Genomic DNA, 22,460 nt, shown 5'->3' with positions numbered 1-22,460 from the left:
TTTTTAGCAAAAAGGTTTCAGTCTCCTCACACACACACAAAACCCCTCTGTGGATCAGCTGTACACAGTACCCAACTTGCACTAAAAACAACACGATGAAATATACCCCTAACCTCATACTCTGTAAATCTGGTAGAAATTGCATCATTTCATAACACAGTAAAAAGAGTAGGTCAAATTAATCCCAGGGCACCAATTACACCAAGGTGGCCTTGGTTCACTGAACACATTAATTAGGTGTGGTGTCTCTCTGAGATCAGGTATTCCCGGTTGAATCAGGAATCATGTCTCACAGATCACACATCTCAGTATAAAACATCCCGAATGCTCCAAACTGGCAGTTTATATCGATGGGGAAATGCCAACACAGCTCTCTCTCTCTTCTCAGCAGGTACGTGCGATTGTCCTGAATTACAATCACACACACACACACATGGACACCATGGGGATCAGCAGGTATTGACTTCAAGACCTCCAGCACTGAAAGCCTCAGTCCCAGCTCCTACCCCTTCAGCTAAAGGAGCGACCTCCTTGGTTGGAAAAAATAGGCAATTACATAGCCACTGAAGCCAGTGCTTTCCAGTGTATCTCTGGGTTTTCATACGGGCTAAAGTAAATGCCAAAAAACTTAATTAGCACATTAAGCAACTTTATCCCAAACCGACATGCCAAGCCACAGAGCTCCCCTTGCCCAAAGATAGTAGAAAGATTGACACTCCTTTACAAATAATCTCCTCACACTGAAATAATCTTCACCCTGATTCTCTTACAGCAGAGTCACAAGTCACTGTTTTCTGCTTGGATTAGTGAACAGGAGTGTTCATGTGTGGGGCATGATTAACCTGTGTGTCACTGTATTTATGCAGTGTGTATTTTATCAAACAACAGGAATGACAAGCTGTGAACATCTGTCTCTGTGGACTAAGCCCTTCCCTGAGCGGGTACTGATGTCCATTTAGAAACTGAACTCCATTTATCTTCATTTACTTCATTACAGGGAAGGGACAGGTTTTCCGAACCATCCACCTGTCCAGATCTCTGTAGCTGCCTCATCTCTGTTCAGAGGAGATGGAAAAGGGAAATCACTCGGAGGTGACTGAGTTCATTCTCTCAGGACTGACAGATCGTCAGGAGCTGCAGGTTCCCCTGTTTGTGTTGTTCCTACTGATTTACGGTATCACCCTGTTGGGCAATGGGGGGATGATCTTGTTAATCACGATTGATCCCCGGCTCCAGACCCCCATGTACTTTTTCCTCAGTAATTTGTCTTTCTGTGACCTCTGCTTTTCCTCAATACTTTCCCCTAAGATGCTGCTGAATTTCTTAGCCGAGAAGAAAAGCATTTCTTTCTCTGCCTGCGCTGTGCAAATGAATCTCTGTATCATTTTTGCAGATGTTGAGTGTCTCTTGCTGGCTGTGATGGCATATGACCGTTACGTGGCCATCTGTAACCCGCTGCTCTATACGGTTACTATGTCCAGGCGGCTTTGTAAAGAGTTGGTGGTTGGGGCATACGCTGTCGGGTTGGTGGATTCAGTGATAGAAACGTGTTTTACATTTCGGCTGTCATACTGCAGCTCCAACATCATCAATCATTTCTTCTGTGACATCCCCCCACTGCTGGCGCTCTCCTGCTCTGACACCCGCATCAATGAGATTATGATGTATGTTTTTATGAGCTGCATTATAGTGAGCAGCCTTGTAACTGTCCTCCTCTCCTATGTTTATATCATCTCCACCATCCTGCAGATCAGCTCTGCCGAGGGCCGGCGCAAAACCATCTCCACCTGCTCTTTCCACTTGACTGCTGTGGTCCTGCTTTTTGGCACCCTCCTCTTCATATTTTTACGTCCCCCCTCCAGCTATTCCATGGACACAGACAAAATGGCCTCGCTGTTTTACACGCTGGTGATCCCCGTGTTGAACCCCCTCATCTACAGCCTGAGGAACACGGAGGTGAAGGACGCCGTGAGGAGAGCAATGAATAAACTCCTAACCAATTCCTGAATCTGTTTAACTCTGTACTGGTTTAGTGATGGGGAGTGGGAACAGGTGAATTCAATTCCCAGCCCATTACAATGTAATTTCGCAGAGTCCGTAGGAGTGTTGTTCATTATTCTATTTTTATTATTATTTATTTGTTTGTATTCCAACAAAGTCTGCAGGCCCCAACTCAGATCAGTGGTCAAAACAGAGGAAGAATCACATGGGCAGAAAAGGAGAATTATTCTATAGGCTGGGTGATAGGGGCTTCCACTTAGAGGGTGAGATACTCAACTTCATGTCTCTGTTCCAATGATTATGTATGTATCTATCTAAGTTTGAAAGGAGAGACTGAGAGCAACTCAGACTGGAATAGCACATCCCTCAGGGGCTGGGATGCTTTCTGGAAATGCAGGAAACCCAAGTGCATAGTGTAACGGGTTCGGTCTCAGAGACCCCCACTGGCACTGTCACCTGATGTTCTTAAATTTCCTCTGCTCCTATTTTCCCTGCCAGCTTAATCCTCTGAATCCTGTCTTGTTGAGTCAGACACGCTAGCCTGCTGCAACACAGACCCAGGGTCTGGGCCGCATCCCCAAAACTGGAGATCTAGACTGAGACCAGCTCAGGAGGATACACGTCTCCATCACGCAGACACCCAACTCCCAATGGGATCTAAACCCCAAATAAATCCATTTCACTCTCTATAAAGCTTATACAGGGTGAACTGATAAATGTTCACCCTCTATAGCACTGCAAGAGAGAGAGATGCACAGCTGTTTGCCCTCCAGTAACAATTACTTACACTGTTTATAAATAAACAAAAATGATTTTATTAAGTATAAGAAGTAGGATTTGACTGTTTTTAAATAGTAACAGACAGAACAAAGTAAGTCACAAAGCAAAATAAAGCAAAACACGCAAGGCTAAGCTTTATACACTTAGAAATCAGTTACAAATGTTAACTTCTCACTCCAGTTGTTATTTCAGGTAAAATCCTTCTCAGGGCAGATGCCTTTTCTGACCTAGGTCCAGCCTGTTTTCCCCGACCCCTGGGGCTACAGTCCCTTTGTTTCCAGGTGCTTGCAGGTATCTATCTGGGGTGGGGCGGTCGTCTCTTAAACCAGCTGAAGACACTCATAATTTGCCTTCCCCACTTCATATAGAACATCCCTTTGTTTGGAATTCCAACCCCCTCTAGAAAAGTACCCGTTTCAAGATGGATTTCAGTATCAGGTGACATGGTCACATGTCACTGTAAGACCAGTGTGACATTGCACCCCATAATTCTTTATGGAAATATACTTATGAATGTAGATATGACATGACTGGAATATGTTTTATGCTACATATGGCATGTAACATATCGCTGCAAAGGTTATGATCTGCTAAATACATTCCTCCTATTTGTATGCATGTATAATTTTTGTATTCAGAGTTATGAATATTGGCAACGTACTTGCTTAATTTTAAATACCCTCAGTGAAGCAGTTGGTTAGCTTCCTGGGAAAAAAACTATTCTCACTAGGTGCCCAGCCAAGAACCACTTAAGCCAACAATAAACTTGGCTGGTGAGGAACTCAGTCATGTATGGACATGTGCCTTGCCCATGTGACTCCAGAACTCCATCTTGGAGCTGGGATTCTATGCAGGGGGAGGGAGGGGTGTCCAGCTACAAGAGAAAGTCGATTTAAACCCCTGGGAGAGCCCTCCATTTTGTCTTCAGCTGGCTCCACCCCTAAGGATACCTTAAAGAAACTGGAACAAATGACAGTAACCACAGGAGGTGTGAGTGACTGCTGGACCCAGATTAGAAGGAGACTAATCTGTAAAAGGAAGCTTATTGGAACTCCTCTGAGGAGGAGGTTTTATCTGTATTCAGTTTTCTTTCTGTATTAGGCATAGATTTCCGTGTCCTATTTTATTTTGCTTGGTAATTCACTTTGTTCTCTCTGTTACTCCTTGGAACCACTTAAATCCTACTTTCTGTATTTAATAAAATCACTTTTACTTATTATTTAACCCAGAGTATGTATTAATACCTGGAGGGTGGGGGCGAACAGCTGTGTAAATCTGTCTATAAGTGTTATAGAAGGCGACCAATTCAATAGTTTACCCTGAATAAGCTTTATACAGGGTAAAATGGATTTATTTGCTGATTGGATCCCATTAGGAGTTGGGCATCTGAGTGTTAGAGACAGGAAAACTTCTTCAGCTGCTTTCAGTTAAGCCTGCAGTTTGTGGGACGTGGCTCAGACCTGGGTCTGTGTTTGTAGCGGGCAAGTGTGTCTGGCACAACCAGGCAGGGTTCTGGAGTCCCAAATTGGCAGGTAAAGCAGGGGCAGAAGCAGTCTTGGCACATCAGTTGGCAGCCCCAAGGGGGTTCTGTGATCCATCTAGTCACATTCTTCCTGGGTTGACTCACAGGAACACAGGAAGGCTTGCAGGTAAACAGAGCCATTCACAGTTCATTGATTCTGAAGCACCCTTAATGGCCTTCACTTAATATGTCTACATCAGTGATACACGTTTATATCTTATTCTCCTAACTGCAGACATGGAAATAATCCATGTAAACAAATAGGAAGAACTCACTTAGTAGATTACAACCTTTCTAATGATATGTTACATGGGGCACTTAGCATAAAGCATATTCCAGTTATGTCGTAGTCAGAAGCATATTTTCATTAAGCATATGGAGTGCAGTGTCACACGTGGCTTTGCCCAGCACTGCAGAGACAGGGAACTGAACCCGGATCTCCCACCACAGGTGAACACCCCAACTCTTGGGCTAAAAATTACAAGGGGAAGGACCACGACCGACTCCTACAGTGGCCGTATTGTGACCAGAACCTAAATCCTCCCCCCGCACACTCACATTGCTTTGAGACAAACCTATTAGGAGTATTTATAATGCATTTGTGAATAGTTTCCGGTCAATCCAAACGCTATTGGTTTTGACAATAAATTATTTGTCCAGAAGAAATTCACAGATTTCTAGACACCTTTGTGTCCCAACACTGGGAAATTACTTAAAGAGACATTTGGAGAGGTGACCAACAAATAAAGTGGAATAGATTCACCTCAGTTTTGTATCATATTAAAAGGACCTCACGGGAGAGCCAGCAATCCAGACTAGATGATTCTCTGTCCCTCTGTGTTCCATTTCCACAAGGAAAGACAGGGCAACAACATTAATTGCATGTGCTGTGCACACCTGTTGTCCTGGGAGCAAAGATGCTCCAGAGAGCAAATCTCAAAGTCATCAAAGCCAAATTTAACCTCTGCGACTCAAGCAAGCAGCTCCAGAGATATTAAGGGTAACGTTGGTGTGGTTAGCAAACAGGGCAAGATTCGACTCTAAGTCAGATTTTTGGGTTCTGAGCAGGTACTGCTTCCCTCCTTCTCAGTGCATTGTAAGTGAAGGGTGGAAAAACAAGGAGGTACCACCAAGTCATGGGCAAACAAGTCAGTTTCAGAGCATTTTGGCCTTTAATTGAAATGACAGTGAGCCTTTCATGGGAGTTGATAGAAGAAATTATCCAGAGAGGGGATATTTCAACTTTCCTGAACATATTACCTATCAAAAGAAGCTATGGTGTGCAGCAGCCCCATAGTGGAGATGCTTTCCACATTGATGGAAGGGTTTTCCTTTGATGTAGTTAATTCATGTCTCTTACAGGCAGTAGCTAGGTCAATGGAAGAATTACACTGAGGGTCAGTACAAGCTAACTGCCTTGTACAGAGTGTGAAAAATTTCCCCACCGGGTGTGCCTTAGTTTTCCCTTCCACACAGCAGCCTCTCTGGGCTCCCCTCTGAGTCAGACACTCCTGCGTCCCCCAAAAGGGAAGGTGACCTTGCTCCAGTTGTGGGTTCACAGTTACCAGCTATGACAGACCCTTCACAGGCAAGCAAAATCCCCCTCTTTCCCTCAGGTTGGGCTTGCTTCCAGCTACAGAGTCCCTGGCATCTGTTCCCACCACAGCGGTACCAGAACCCCAACTTCCACCTTTGGGGTACATGTTTCTGTGCACCCCAGGGCAGGCCCTGTCCCTGATGACCTGAATCTTCCTGGAAGTCAACCCTGGGACAGATTCTGCCACATCAAAGAAATCATTCCCCAGTAGAAACGGTGCAAAATTGTGTGCCACTGTTGGAAAAGTCTGCTCGCTTGCAAATCACCACTTTCCATGTGTACCTTAGCTAAAGGTGCAAGGACTTTGTAACCTCCCACCAGTTCTAATTCTGCCATTTTCCTGGCAACAAATCCTGCTCATGGGTCAGGTCCCTCCTGACCACAGAAATCTCTGCACCCGTGTCCCTCGTTCTTAGAAGTACTTTCCCATTCACTTTAACAGCACGCATATGCTCACTGCTTGGTTGTGTAGAAGCAACCTTTACAAATCCTTCATGAGTTACCCACTGCCTGTTCCCACTCAGCAAGGGACATTTATTCCTCTGCGCCCAGTGGACTTACAATGATAGGACCTCTTGGACTCCTCTGCTTGTACAGGAGATTTGGGTTGAGTAGCAGGGGAATGGGGAGGTGAACTCCCAGTCTCCTTTTTCCCAGGGGTAAAACGGTGATTCTGCTTTCCCCCAGCCCTGTACCCCTCTGCCAGCAGTTTATGTTTAACTGCAGCAGCTTGTGATGGCTCAAAGGAGTTTTCAAACTCAGCCAATCCATCCACTGCATCCACCTTTTTGTCCCACAAATACTGTTTTACATCATCATGGCACATATTCAGGAATCGTTTCTGAGTCACCAAATCACACATTTCTTCCAACCTTGTAATGCCTTTTCCCCTCACCCACTTATCTAACACATCTCTCATTTCATTTATATAAGCCACATTACTCAATCCAGATCCCCTCTTAAGACTCCTGAATTGAACCCCGTAGGTTTCTGGTGTAATCTGAAACTGTTTCAAAACCAGTTCTTTAAATTTACCATAGTTTCAAGCATCATTAATAGGTATCTTATTTACTATGTCCAGAGCTCTTCCAGACAATTTTGCTACCAATGTGGTCATTCTTGGATTGTCAGGAATTGCATGGAAGGTGCACAGTTTCTCAAAGGTGATGAAATATTGGGCAATGTCACTCATCATACTGCAGACCTAGTCATTCCAATTTGTGTATTTTTGGGGAGTGGGGCCAGCTGCTGGAGAGTTTTGTCTCTTCCACTCCATAACAACCAGTTCATGCTTCAGGACCTCAATCTGGGCCTGTATTTCTCTGTCTCTTAACTCCAGGGCCAATTTATCCATGGCTGCCTCTGCTTTCATAGCCCTTTTGTGAAAATCTTCCTCCCTGGCGGCCTCTGCTTCCATAGCCCTTCTGTCCGCAGTTGCCTTGCTTCTTTGAGCTTCAGTTGAAACTCCCGATCCTTTGCTTTCTCTTCTGCTTCCAGTCTGGCCAGCTCTAGTTTAGCAGCTGCCTCACAGGTAGTCATTTTCCTGCTTCCTTGTGCTGGGCCACACCCCTCTGCAGTCCACTCTAACTGAAATGCACTCAGCTCAGGGGCTTCTTAGCTAACAGTCTGAACCACGTCCCGCACAAGCTGCAGGCTTAACTGAAAACAGCTTAAGAAGGGCTCCTGTCTCCAGCACTCAGACACCCAGTTCCCAATGGGGTCCAAACCCCAGTTAAATCTGTTTTGCCCTGTATAAAGCTTATACAGGGTAAACTCATAAATTGTTCGCCCTCTGTAACACTGATAGAGAGAGATGCACAGCTGTTTGCTCTCCTCCCAGGTATTAAAACATACTCTGGGTTAATTAATAAGTAAAAAGTGATTTTATTAAATACAGAAAGTAGGATTTAAGCAGTTCCAAGTAATAACAGACAGAACAAAGTAAATTACCAAACAAAATAAAATAGAACACGCAAGTCTAAGCCTAATACAGTAAAAACTAAATGCAGGTAAATCTCACCCTCAGAGATGTTCCAGTAAGACTATTTCCCAGACTAGACTTAATCCTAATCTGGATCCATCAATCACTCACACACCTGTAATTACTTTCCTTTGTTCCAGTTTCTTTCAGGCATCTCCTTGGGGTGGAGTGGCTATCTTTTGTGACAGCTGAAGACAAAATGGAGTGGTTTCCCCAGGGCCTTATATAGTCTCTCTCTTGTGGGTGGAAACCCCTTCCCATCTCCTCTGCAGAATCCAGCTCCAAGATGGAGGTTTGGAGTCACATGGGCATGCCACATGTCCATGCATGAATCAGTTCCTTACAGGCCAACGCCACATTCCCAGGAAAGCTCAGATGTGGTTTGGCGTCTCTCTAAGTTCATTGTTAGCTTAAGTGTTTCTTGACTGGGCGGTTACTGAGAAAAGTTTTTTCTCAAGAAGCTGACCATCTGCTTCACTTAGGCTACTTAAATTCAAACAAGTAGACAGCCAATATTCATAACTTGGAGTAAAAAAATTATACATGCATACAAATAGGATGAACGTATCTAGTAGATCAGGGGTTGGCAACCTATGGCACGTGTGCCAAAGGCGGCACCTGAGCTGATTTTCAGTGGCACTCATACTGCCCGGTTCCTGGCCACCAGTCAAGGGGCTCTTATGCATTTTAATTTAATTTTAAATGAAGCTTCTTAAACTTTTTAAAAACCTTATATACTGTACATATATATTATAGACTTATAGAAAAAGAACTTCTAAAAATGTTAAAATGTATTACTGGCACGCAGAACCTTAAATCAGAGTGAATAAATGACGACTCGGCATAGCACTTCTGAAAGGTTGACGACCCCTGCAGTAGATAATAACCTTTGCAAAGATATGTTACATGGCCTATCTAACATAAATCATATTCCAGTTATGTCATATTTAAAGCCATGAGCATATTTCTATAAGCATTATGGGGTGCAATGTCACACTCTGTTTCATGGACTATAAGTTATAGGAAATAAATAAAATTAAGAAAAGAATCAAGAGGGAGCTAGCATGCTCGGCGATACTTTGTAGCAGCATCTCCAGAGATCTTCAGTGTTAACCATCAGTTTGGGGAATATCCTCCTTTTTTCAGCCTGCCACGACATTGGCATTTTCAGTGAGGACTGCCCGAGGCACCTCCGGGTCACAGGAGGCAGAGAAGCCGGAAGGAGGATTTGTGAGCATGACTCCTAGAGGAAGTAGGGGCATAGTGTTTCCTGGGCACAGACCTGGAGTGTCAGACTTGGGAGTTTCTGAATACAGAGATTGCTGGCTGCTGGTTGTTTCTACTGATGTTCAGGGAATCGGGACTTTGTGTACATTCTTTAACACCCATCCACCAAGGATTATACCAAAGAATAGAGCTGACTTGGATCTTCAATTTTTCCTCCTAATACAATCAACCCTGCAATGCCTCACAGGTTGGCACCACTTAGGAGAAGGGGGCACCGACATGCCCCGGAGCACTGATAATACCAGCCAAGCCTGCACACCCCTGGGGGATAATTTCTGCTAACATAGTGAGAAAGAGAAGTGTCATCACTGGGCCTCCCATGGAGATGGGGAGGTGATGACATCCATGTCCTTGTTCATCTGCAGCCATGGATCAGTGCATGGGCCCATCCGTGTAGTGACCTCCCCCTTTCATGTCAATCAAACACTACTGTCACTCAGCACCACACCTTTGGTGTTACTGGGATAGTTTCTAGGTCGGTGGCTGTGACATACCAGGGTCCAATCCAGACTAATCAGCACCTGTGTCACACCTGCCTGCAACCTTGCAAAGCCTTCCTGAAGTTGCTTCCACCTGGGCCATTCACAAACAACTGTCTAGTAGGCAAATCACACCCTGAGCATGTGTGTGTAACTGCAGCCTGGCCAGGAATAGTTGGGTTACACTCAGGCTCTCACCACCCTTGGTTATTCTGCAGGGGGACCCTAACACACACCCCAGTCTTGGATTTCCCTCCCAAAATGTACGTTCTGTGCTTGCCAGTCCTCTCCTGGATAATACAAGTTACATTGTCCATTATTTCTTTAGAAGCATTAATATGCATGCAACTTAGTTTCTCAGACACTTCTATTTAAACACACTGGATTAGATAAAACAGTAAAACAAAGTTTATTAATAATATGCATGCAAGAGGGATAGTTATGTGAACGGTAGAAGTCCGTAGCATGCTGTGGTCTGCTCCTGAGCTCCTCTTGGTGGTGTGTCGTATCTGAGGCACCCCCGTGGTATTTCCAGTTGAAATATTAAGTTTTTAGCAAAAAGATTTTGGTCTCCACAAAAAACAAACAAACAAAAAAAACCCTTTGTGGATCAGCTCTATGCAGTACCTGGCTTGCACTGACAACAGCGGGATGAAATGTACCCCAACCTCATACTCTGTAACTCTGGTAGAAATTGCATCATTTAATAACACAGTAAGAAAGCGTTGGTCAAATTAATCCCCAAGGCACCAATTACACCAAGGTGACTTTAGTTCACTGAACCTATTAATTAGGTGCTGTGTCTCTCTGAGCTCAGGTATTCCCGGTTGATTCTGGAATCATGTCCCATAGATCACTCATCTCAGTATATAATTTCCTGCATGCTCCAAATTGGCAGTTTCTATTGATGGGGAAATGCCACCATCTCTCTCTCTCTTTTCTCAGCAGGTACGTGCGATTGTCCTGAATTACAGTCACACACACATGGACACCATGGGGATCAGCAGGTATTGAATTCAAGACCTCAAGCACTAAAAGTCTCAGTCCCAACTCCTACCCCTTCACCTAAAGGAGCCTCCTTGGTTGGAAAGAATAGGCAATTACATAGTCACTGAAGCCAGTGCTTTCCAGTGTATCTCTGGGTTTCATACAGGCTAAAGTAAATGCCAAAAAGCTTAATTAGCACATTAAGCAACTTTACCCCAACCCGACATGCCAAGCCACAGAGCTCACCTTGCCCAAAGAGGGTGGAAAGATTGACACTCCTCTACTCTCACCTTTTCTTTAGCTCAGAAATAATCTCTTCAAACTGATTGTCTCATAGCAGAGTCACAAGTCACTGTTTACTGTTCGGATTAGTGAACAGGAGTCTTTGTGTGGGGGGCATGATTAACCTGTGTGTCATTGTATTTGCACAGTGTGTTCATCTTATCAAACACCTGGAATGACGAGCTGTGAACATCTGTCTCTGTGGACTAAGCCCTTCCCTGAGCGGGTACTGATGTCCATTAAGAAACTGATCTCCATTTATCTTCACGTACTTCATTACAGAGAAGGGACAGGTTTTCTGCACCATCCACCTGCCCACAGCTCTGTAGCTGCCTGATCTCTGTTCAGAGGAGATGGAAAAGGGAAATCACTCGGAGGTGACTGAGTTCATTCTCTCAGGATTGACAGATCGTCCAGAGCTGCAGGTTCCCCTGTTTGGGGTGTTCCTAGTGATTTATTATATCACTCTGGTGGGGAATGGGGGGATGATCTTGTTAATCATGATTGACCCCCGACTCCACACCCCCATGTACTTTTTCCTCAGTAATTTGTCTTTCTGTGACCTCTGCTTTTCCTCAATAATTTCCCCTAAGATGCTGCTGAATTTCTTAGCCGAAAGGAAAAGCATTTCTTACACTGCCTGCGCTGTGCAAATGGTTCTCTCTGTTTTTACAGATGTTGAGAGCCTCTTGCTGGCTGTGATGGCGTATGACCGTTATGTGGCCATCTGTAACCCGCTGCTCTATACGGTCACCATGTCCAGGCAGCGTTGTAAACGGATTGTGGCTGGGGTGTACGCTGTGGGGTTTGTGGATTCAATGATATGCATGTGTCTTATGTTTCATCTGTCATTCTGCAGCTCCAACATCATCAATCATTTCTTCTGTGACATTCCCCCACTGTTGGCGCTCTCCTGTTCTGACACCCGCATCAATGAGATTGTGATGTTTACTTTAGTGTGCTGCATTATAGTGAGCAGCCTTGTAACTGTCCTCCTCTCCTATGTCTATATCATCTCCACCATCCTGAAGATCCGCTCTGCCGAGGGCCGGCGCAAAACCTTCTCCACCTGCTCTTTCCACTTGACTGTGGTGGTCCTGTTTTATGGCACCCTCTTGTTCGTGTATTTACATCCTACCTCCAGCTATTCCACGGACACAGGTAAAGTGGCCTCAGTGTTTTACACGCTGGTGATCCCCATGTTGAACCCCCTCATCTACAGCCTGAGGAACACGGAGGTGAAGGACGCCCTGAGGAGAGCAATGAATAAACTCCTATCCAATTCCTGAATCTGTTTAACTCTGTACTGGTTTAGTGATGTGGAATGGAAACAGGTGAATTCAATTCCCATCCAATTGCAATGTAATTTCACAGAGCCCGTGGTAGTATTGTTCATTATTCTATTGTTATTATTATTCAATTGCTTGTATTCCAACAAGGTCTGCAGGGCCCAACTGAGATCAGTGAACAAAAACAGGAAGCATCACAGGAAATGCGGGAAACCCAAGTGCATAGTGTGCCGGATTCGGTCACAGAGACCCTTATTGGGACTGTCATCTTTTCTGCTGAAATTACCTCTGAGACTGTTTCCCTGCCCGCCTGGGCCTTCAGAACCCTGCCTTGTTGGTCCAGACACGCTAGCCTGCTGCAACACAGACCCAGGGCCTGGGCAATGGCCTGAAAGCTGCAGATCTAGACTGAAATGAGCTCAGCAGGTTACCTGTCTCCAGCACACAGACAGCCAGCTCCCAATGGGATCCAAATGCCAAATAAATAAATCTGTTTTACTCTGTATAAAACTTATACAGTGTAACATGATAAATGCTTGCCCTCTATATCCCTGCAAGAGAGCTATGCACACCTGTTTGCCCCCCAGGTAACAATTACTTACACTGAGTTTATAAATAAACAAAAGTGATTTTATTAAGTAGGAAAAGTAGGATTTAAATGGTTTTTAGTAATAACAGACAGAACAGAGTAAGTTACTAAGTGAAACAAAACAAAACACAGAAGGCTAAGCTTAATACACTCAGAAATCAGTTACAGATGTTAACTTCTCACCCAAGTTGTTACTTTAGGTAAAATCTTTCTCAAGTCAGAGGCCTTTTCTGACCTGGGTCCAGCCTGTGCTCACCCATCCTTTGTGGGGAGGGGAGGCTGTCTCTTAAGCCAGCGGAAAAAACTCATTGTTTGCCGTCCCCCACTTGATATAGAACTTCCCCAAGGTGGGAAACCTTTGTTTGGAATTGCACCCCCCTCTGGAAAAGTACCAGCTTCAAGATGGATTTCAGTATCTGGTGACATGGTCACATGCCACTGTAAGACCCCAGTCTCCATTCTTCCAGGGTTGCCCCACATGTACACAGGAAGGCTTGCAGGTAAACAGAGCCATTCACAGATCAGTGATTCTGAAGCACCCTTAATGGGCTTCACGTAATATGTCTACAAGTTTATATCTTATTCTCCTAAATCCAGATATAGAAATAATCCATGTAAACAAATAGGATGAACACACGTAGTAGTTTATAACCTTTCTAATGATATGTTACATGGGGCCGTTAGCACAAAGCATATTGCAGTTATGTCATATTCAGAAGCATATTTTCATAAAGCATATGGAGTGCAATGTACACGTAGCTTTGCACAGCACTGGACAGAAGGGGGAATTGAACCTGGATCTCCCACCTCACAGGTGAGCACCCCAACTATTGGGTTAAAAATTACAACGGGAAGGACCACGACCGCCTCCTACTGTGGCTGCGTTGCGACCGGAACCTAAATCCTCCCCCTGAACACACATGTTGTTTTGAGACAAACCTATTAGGAGTATTTGTAACACATTTGTGCATTGACTCAGCTATCGCATGCAGCAGCCCCATAATGTAGATGCTTTCCACATTGATGGAAGGGTTTTTCCATTGATGTAGTTAATCCATGTCTCCGAGAGGCAGTAGCTATGTCAATGGAAGAATTTCACTGAACATCAGTACAAGCTAACTGCCTCAAACATAGTATGAAAAGTTTCCCTGCTCTCTGTGATGGAGCTCGATTGATATAATTTTTAAGCATAAACCAGGCCTCAGAGAAGCTGACGATCTAAAATACCAGTTGGGAAATCTAGTCCTATCTCCCTGCCAGGGCAGCAGAATCCCCTTCGGTTCACTTTGTTCAGGCTGATTGGAAATATTCCAGCTGTCCCAGCTTCCCAGCAGAGATTATTCTGCGCTCTGATTGAGCTCAGTGTCACTCTGTGTGTGTGTGTGTGTTTTTGGTGTGTAGTGGGCACTGTGTGTGTTATGTGTGTGATGGGGTATACAGTGGAGCTGAATGTCAAGCATAAGCTGGCATTCCCCAAGCCCAGCCCACCCCCCGGTGCAGGGCCCTTTGTGAGATCATGGAATCATAGGACTGGAGGGGACCTTGAGAGGTCATCTATTCCACTCCCCTGCACTCATTGCAGGACTGAATATTATCTAGAGAAATCCTGACAGGTGTTTGTCTAACTCATTCTTAAAAATCTTCAATGATGGACATTCCACAACCTCCCTGGGTCAGTTATTCCAGTTCTGACCCACCTTGATAGTTAGGAAGTTTTTCCTAATGTCCAACCTAAACCTCCCTTGCTGCAATTGAAGCCCATTGTTTCTTCTTCTATTCCTGAACTCTGTTTCATGGACTATAAGATATAGGAAATAAATAAAATTAGCAAAAGAATCTGGAGGGCCCTGGCATGCTTGGCGATATTTTGTAGCAACATCTGCAGAGAACAATTACATTTTTCGCTTCAGCATCACATTGAATGGGCCTCAATTATCGTTTGTCTGGTCTTATTGAACACTTTATATTTTGATCTTCCACAAGCTGTAAGTCTAGCTACTTGGCAACATTAAATAATACAAGCCAGTAAACGAGAGACATGAGAAATGACTGAAAGCAACGGTGGTAAGACTGAAGTCCCAGTGCAGAGGGACAGAGGGAAAGTTAAAAGGTATAACTACAGTGGGAAAGGGTCTGATTTAAGAGGAGACTTGATGAAAAGGGGAGAACTGAGTGGTTCAGGGATACTTTGTGTTGGGCCAGATTTCTCACTGCCCAAACAACTATCCTACTCCAACACACGTACACGGGCCTATTGTCAGAAGAACATATGTCCCTTGTTTTTGATACTTAACCTATCAACAAGTATAAAACCTGAAATAAACAACTAAGGGGCAGAGGTTTTCATTCTACCTCCTTTCCTTTTCACAACCCTCCCACCCCGCCCCACCCCATCCTGTCCCGCTACGACCCAAACAAAAGTTTCCCCTTAGCTCAGGAGACAGCCGAGTGGACTGCAGAAGTGTTCATTTCTCCCTAAACTGTTGACTAAGACAGTGGTTGCCCAATTTTTGTATCAAAGAGGATGGGCAGCTCAAAAAGGCCTGTTGATGAAAGAAGGAAACCCCTAAAGTCCCTTGAATCAGGCCTTGCCAACACCCAAAATCAAGCAGCTAATCAAGGGATGTTATATGGGCCAAGTTGTGGGGACTGAAGAAACAAATGTACCATTGACACAACTGGTGTTTGAGAGAGAGGAACCAGGCCCTTAAACATAAGGCTTTTGGACATGAGAAGACAATCTGGTGCCCAGTGCTTCTTTAAAGGGTGTGTGGCTATGGGCAATCTGGGGCTATAGATGGTGTAGGTCAGGGGTTCTCAACCTTTTTCTTTCTGAGTCCCCCCCAACATGATTCCCTGCCCCCGCCTGTGCCACAACAATGTTTTTTCTGCATATAAAAGCCATTGCTGGTGTAGGAGGTAGCAAGCCGGGCAATTGCCCAAGGCACCACACCATAGGGGGCCCTGTGAACTGACATTGCTCAGGCTTCAGCTTCAGCCATGAGTGGGGGGCTTTGGGGTTCTGGTCTTCAGCTCTCTGCCCTGTGCCCCAGCAAGTCTTACGCCCACCCAGCTTGGCTGACCCCCAGGGAGCCCTGGACCCCTGATTGAGAACCATGGCACTATCGGTGTGATGGCTGTACTCTGACAGGCTTTGCACTACGGGCAGAATAACTGTGGGTTGATCTGATCATGTGACACGGGCCCCCTGACAGAGTGGACCACATAAAACACATTCTTCACACCGCCATCTTCAACTGACATGTTATTTACAACATGCACACCTTTTTATTTTATTCTGACCCTCACAGTTTTTGTTCCCTTACACACTCTAGCTTTCAGGGTCTTTTTTACAAATTTTTTACTAATCTATTAGAATTCTTTGAAGGGGTCAACAAACATGTGGACAAGGGGGATCCGGTGGACATAGTGTACTTGGATTTCCAGAAAGCCTTTGACAAGGTCCCTCACCAAAGGCTCTTATGTAAATTAAGCTGTCATGGGAAAAAAGGGAAGGTCCTTTCATGGATTGAGAACTGGTTAAAGGACAGGGAACAGAGGGTAGGAATTAAAGGTAAATTCTCAGAATGGAGAGGGGTAACTAGTGGTGTTCCCCAAGGGTCAGTCCTCGGACCAATCCTATTCAATTTATTCATAAATGATCTGGAGAAAGGGGTAAACAGTGAGGTGGCCAAGTTTGCAGATGATACTAAACTTCTCAAGATAGTTAAGACCAAAGCAGATTGTGAAGAACTTCAAAAAGATCTCACAAATTAAGTGATTGGGCAACAAAATGGCAAATGAAATTTAATGTGGATAAATGTAAAGTAATGCACATTGGAAAAAATAACCCCAACTATACATACAACATGATGGGGGCTAATTTAGCTACAACGAGTCAGGAAAAAGATCTTGGCGTCATCGTGGACAGTTCTCTGAAGATGTCCACGCAGTGTGCAGAGGCGCTCAAAAAAGCAAACAAGATGTTAGGAATCATTAAAAAGGGGATAGAGAATAAGACTGAGACTATATTATTGCCCTTATATAAATCCATGGTACGCCCACATCTCGAATACTGTGTACAGATGTGGTTTCCTCACCTCAAAAAAGATATTCTAGCACTAGAAAAGGTTCAGAAAAGGGCAACTAAAATGATTAGGGGTTTGGAGAGGGTCCCATATGAGGAAAGATTAAAGAGGCTAGGACTCTTCAGTTTGGAAAAGAGAAGACTAAGGGGGGACATGATAGAGGTATATAAAATCATGAGTGATGTTGAGAAAATGGATAAGGAAAAGTTATTTACTTATTCCCATAATACAAGAACTAGGGGTCACCAAATGAAATTAATAGGCAGCAGGTTTAAAACAAATAAAAGGAAGTTCTTCTTCATGCAGCGCGCAGTCAACTTGTGGAACTCCTTACCTGAGGAGGTTGTGAAGGCTAGGACTATAACAATGTTTAAAAGGGGACTGGATAAATTCATGGTGGTTAAGTCCATAAATGGCTATTAGCCAGAATGGGTAATAATGGTGTCCCTAGCCTCTGTTCGTCAGAGGATGGAGATGGATGGCAGGAGAGAGATCACTTGATCATTGCCTGTTAGATTCACTCCCTCAGGGGCACCTGGCATTGGCCACTGTCGGTAGACAGATACTGGGCTAGATGGACCTTTGGTCTGACCCGGTACAGCCTTTCTTATGTTCTTATGATGCTTTTTCCTCACCTTTTGGGGCTTCCTTTGTTTCCCTTCCTTCTTGATGACTCTGGTTACTGTTTAGATACAAAATTAAGCAGAGCACACCTGTCTTTTTTTTGCCAGCCTGAGTTTGGGACATGTATTAATAACCTGATACTGTGTAATCTTATAACTTCACATACAGTAGCTCCTCACTTAACATTGTAGTTATGTTCCTGAAAAATGCGACTTTAAGTGAAACGATGTTAAGCGAATCCAATTTCCCCATAAGAATTAATGTAAATAGGGGTGGTTAGGTTCCAGGGAATATTTTTATTTGGCAGACAAAAGGCACTATATACATTTTAAGCAATCATAAACATGCAATTTAATACAGGTATAAGTTTTTAAAACAATGTTAAAGAAACAGTTTAATACTGCAATCATCATTGCTGAGTATGAAGCAATGGGAGGTGCCCCCACCTTACACCGCACAGGCACAGCCCAGTGGCACTGCAGACAATGAGGCAGGCAAGGAGGCTGAAGTTCCGTAGGTTAGGAGAAGCAGGTTGCGCAGCACCAGCGGCAGCTTCCCCTACTCTGCAAGCACCAGGGGCGGGAGGCTTAACCCTCAGCCTGCCCACTCCACCCCTTCCCCCAAGACCCCACCCTTAAGCTGCCTCATCTCCCCCCACCTCCTCCCCCTTTACTCCACACGCCGCATCCTCCCTCCTCCCCCTCCCTCCACTGACTCCTGAATGCTGCAAACCAGCTAATTGCCATGGGCGGGGGGGGGGAGAGGAAGCAGGGGGAAGGCGCTGATCTATGCAGTCTGCCAGCAGGAGGCGCTGCGGGGGCATAGAGGAGCTGATAGAGGGGCTGCCAGCTGTGGACAAACGAGCAGGTTCTGTAATGGAGCGGTGACGTAAGGTCGAAACAATGTTAAGCAAGAAGATGTTAAGTGGAGAGTTACTGTACATTATCAAAAATATTGTATTAATATTTACGATGAGAGCATGACTATTTCTAATTGACTCAGAGCTTTATTTAGCACCTTAAAGCTGAGCTCTGTGTGCAGATAATATGCATGCAAGAGGGATAGTTTGTGAACTGCAGAAGTCTGTAGCATGCTGTGATCTCCTCCTGAGCTCCTCTGGTCATCATGTGGTCTCCATCAAGCAAAATGAGAGAACCTATCTTTCCTACTTTGGGGAATAACCTAGCAAGAGAAGGACAAAGCACACCATGGTGATTGGCATGCTACAAAGAGCTAGATAATCTGGGATACTATTACATATCTTACAGGTTTTACATTCCATCTATTGGGGCCGGGACAACGAGGTGATTCTGAAACCAGGAATGACTGAGAAGACATCAGTTACAGCTGCAAACAATTAGTATGTTTCACCTGCATCTAACTTTCTGTTCCTTTGATTCCAAATTTGTTGCTAAGGCTAGTTGAAAATTTTTCTTGAGAAGTTTTTTTGATGGAAAATTGGATTTTCCATTCAACTATTTTTTCCATGAAATTATCTTTTCCCTGGAAATTATCAGCTTTCCATCAAAATTCCAAACTCCCCTCCTCCCTAAACTGTGGCTGTGAGACTCTGGTGATGATCCAGGGCAGTTCAGGAAGAGGAGAGACCATCACACATCATTAGGGATGTAGTATAGCCTGGGAGCCTGTAACATGGAAGAGATTCGTAGTGTGTGGTATCTCATGCACCCATGTGGCATTTCTGACATGAAATATGAAGTTTTTAACAAAAAGATTTCGGTCTCCACACACAAACCCGCTCTGTGGATCAGCTCTACACAGTACCCGGCTTGTACTGAAAACATCAGGATGAAATATACCTCTAGCCTCATACTCTGTAACTAGGGTACAAATTGCATCATTTAATAACACGGTAGAAAAGAGTGGGCCAAATTAATCCCCAGGGCACCAATTACATCAAGGTGGCTTTGGTTCACTGAATGTATTAATTAGGTGTTATGGCTCTCTGAGCTCAGGTATTCCCACTTGCTTCAGGGATCATGTCCCATAGATCACACATCTCACTATAAAACTTCCCAAATGCTTCAAACTGGCAGTTTCTGTCAATGGGGAAACACCAACACATCCCTCTCTCTCTTCTCAGCAGGTACGTGCTATTGTCCTGAATTACAGTCACACACACAAACAGACACCATGGGGATCAACAGATATTGAATTGAAGACCTCCAGCACTAAAAGCCTCACCCCCAACTCCTACCCCTTCAGCTAAAGGAGCGACCTCCTTGCTTGGAAAATATAGGCAATTACATCGTCACTGAAGCCAGTGCTTTCCATTGTGTCTCTGGCTTTTCATAAAGGCTAAAGTAAATGCCAAAAAGCTTAATTAGCAGAGTAAGCAACTTTACCCCAAACTAACATGCCAAGCCACAGAGCTCCCTTTGCCCAAAGAAGATAGAAAGATTGACACTCCTCTACTCTCACTCCTTTTTGAGTATCAGAGGGGTAGCCGTGTTAGTCTGGTTCTGTAGAAACAGCAAAGAATCCTGTGGCACCTTATAGACTGCAAAACATCTTTAGTCTATAAGGTGCCACAGGATTCTTTGCTGTTCCTTTTTGAGCTTACATATAATCTCCTCACAGTGAAACAATTTTCACCATGATTCTCTTGCAGCAGAGTCAGAAGCCGCTGTTTGCTGCTTGGATTAGTGAACAGGAGTGTTCATGTGTGGGGCATGATTAACCTGTGTGTCATTGTATTTACGCAGTTTCTATTTTATTGAACAACTGGAATGACCAGCTGTGAACATCTGGGTCTGTGGACTAAGCCCTTCCCTGAGCGGATACTGATGTCCATTAAGAAACTGATCTCCATTTATCTTCACTTACTTCATTACAAAGAAGGGACAGGTTTTCTGCACCATGCACCTGCCCACATCTCTGTAGCTGCCTGATCTGTGTTCAGAGGATATGGAAAAGGGAAATCACTCGGAGGTGACTGAGTTCATTCTCTCAGGACTGACAGATCTTCAGGAACTGCAGGTCCTCTGTTTTGGTTGTTGCTACTGTTTTATGGTATCACCCTGGTGGGGAATGGGGGGATGATCTTGTTAATCATGATTGATCCCCGACTCCACACCCCCATGTACTTTTTCCTCAGTAATTTGTTTTTTTGTGACCTCTGCTATTCCTCAACAATTTGCCCTAAGATGCTGCTGAATTTCTTAGCGGACAGGAAAAGCATTTCTTACTCTGCCTGCACTGTGCAAATGTATCTCTCGGACGCTTTTACTGATGTTGAGTGCCTCTTGCTATCTGTGATGGCATATGACCGTTATGTGGCCATCTGTAACCCGCTGCACTATACGGTCACCATGTCCAGGCAGCTTTGTAAGCAGCTGGTGGCTGGGGTGTACGCTGTGGGGTTGGTGAATTCAATGATAAGCACGTTTTTTACATTTCGGCTGTCATTCTGCAGCTCCAACATCATCAATCATTTCTTCTGTGACATCCCTCCACTGCTGGCGCTCTCGTGTTACGACACCCACATCAATGAGATTGTGATGTTTGCTTTCACGAGCTGCATTATAGTGAGCAGCCTTGTAACTGTCCTCCTCTCCTATGTCTATATCACCTCCACCATCCTGGAGATCAGCTCCACCGAGGGCCGGCGCAAAGCCTTCTCCACCTGCACTTTCCACTTGACTGCTGTGGTCCTTCTTTTTGGCACCCTCCTCTTCATGTATTTACGTCCCACCTCCAGCTATTCCATGGACACGGATAAAGTGGCCTCATTATTTTACACGCTGGTGATCCCCATGTTGAACCCCCTCATCTACAGCCTGAGGAACACGGAGGTGAAGGACGCCCTGAGGAGAGCAATGAATAAACTCCTAACCAATTTTTGAACCTGTTTAACTCTGTAATGGGTTAGTGATGGGGAGCGGAAACAGATGAATTCAATTCCCAGCCCATTGCAATGTAATTTTGCAGAGCCCGTGGTCGTATTGTTCATTATTGTATTGTTATTATTATACATTTGTTTGCATTCCAACAAGGTCTGCAGGGCCCAACTGAGATCAGTGGACAAATCATGGGAAGAATCACAGGTCCAGAAAGAGAGAATGATTTTATAAGCTCGTGGCTGGAGGCACCCACCTAGAGTGTGAGATGCTCAACTTCACGTCTCTGTTCCAGTGGTTATTGAATTAATTATCCCCGTTAGAACAACTTTGAAAGGAGAGAGTGAGAGGAACCCAGACTGGAATAGCACATCATTCAGGGGCATATCCATGTGCATAGTGTGACAGGTTTGGTCACAGAGACCCCTATTGGGACTGTCACCTGTTATGCTGAAATTACCTCTGATCCTGTTTTCCCTGCCAGCCTGGGCCTCCAGAATCCTGCCTTGTTGAGCCAGATGTGCTAGCCAGCTGCAACGCAGCCAAAGGGTCAGGGCCTCACACCCGAAACTGCAGATCCAGACTGAAACCACCTCAGCATTATACCTGTCTCCAGCATGCAGACACCCAGCTCCCAATGGGATCTATACCCCAAACAAATCTGTTTTACTCTGTATAAAGCTTGTACAGGGTAAAATGATAAATGTTCACCCTCTATATCACTGCAAGAGAGATGTACATTACTCTTCCCTCCCTCCCGCACCCTGTAACAATTACTTACACTGAGTTTACAAATTAAAAAAGTGATTTTTTTACGTATAAAAAGTAGGATTTAAGTGGTTTTAAGTCGTTAACACACAGAACAAAGTAAGTCACAAAGCTAAATAAAACAAAACACGCAAGACTAAGCTTAATACACTCAGAAATCAGTTACAAATGTTAACTTCTCACTCCCGTTGTTACTTCAGGTAAAATCCTTCTCAGGTCTGATGCCTTTTCTGACCTGGATCCAGCCTGTTCTCACCCACCCCTGTGGCTACAGTCCTTTTGTTTCCAGGTGCTTGCAGGTATCTCTGTGGGATGGGGAGGTCATC

The 22,460-nt window shown here is 44.6% G+C and overlaps 2 protein-coding genes and 1 pseudogene across 2 annotated transcripts; all 3 read left to right on the top strand.

The window, feature by feature from the left end:
- The first annotated feature begins 1,068 nt into the window (after positions 1-1,068).
- On the top strand, positions 1,069-2,007 carry LOC120403429 (olfactory receptor 8U9-like). Its single transcript, XM_039534499.1, has one exon. It carries the CDS (start codon positions 1,069-1,071, stop codon positions 2,005-2,007), a length of 939 nt encoding a protein of 312 aa, XP_039390433.1.
- Positions 2,008-11,269: 9,262 nt separating this feature from the next.
- LOC120403449 (olfactory receptor 5W2-like) lies at positions 11,270-12,205 on the top strand. Its single transcript, XM_039534518.1, has one exon. It carries the CDS (start codon positions 11,270-11,272, stop codon positions 12,203-12,205), a length of 936 nt encoding a protein of 311 aa, XP_039390452.1.
- Positions 12,206-20,434: 8,229 nt separating this feature from the next.
- LOC120403430 lies at positions 20,435-21,372 on the top strand (annotated as a pseudogene).
- Positions 21,373-22,460: the final 1,088 nt, after the last annotated feature.

Source organism: Mauremys reevesii, linkage group 4 (assembly GCF_016161935.1).
Source record: "Mauremys reevesii isolate NIE-2019 linkage group 4, ASM1616193v1, whole genome shotgun sequence".
In the NCBI taxonomy this organism is placed as follows: domain Eukaryota; kingdom Metazoa; phylum Chordata; order Testudines; family Geoemydidae; genus Mauremys; species Mauremys reevesii.
The sequence above is the reverse complement of the archived record's forward strand: the minus strand, read 5'-3'. Positions and strand labels throughout refer to the sequence as shown.

Bases quoted from the DNA above. Each gene is read 5' to 3' on its own strand.
- LOC120403429 (XM_039534499.1), top strand. From the start codon at position 1,069: ATGGAAAAGGGAAATCACTCGGAGGTGACTGAGTTCATTCTCTCAGGA.
- LOC120403449 (XM_039534518.1), top strand. From the start codon at position 11,270: ATGGAAAAGGGAAATCACTCGGAGGTGACTGAGTTCATTCTCTCAGGA.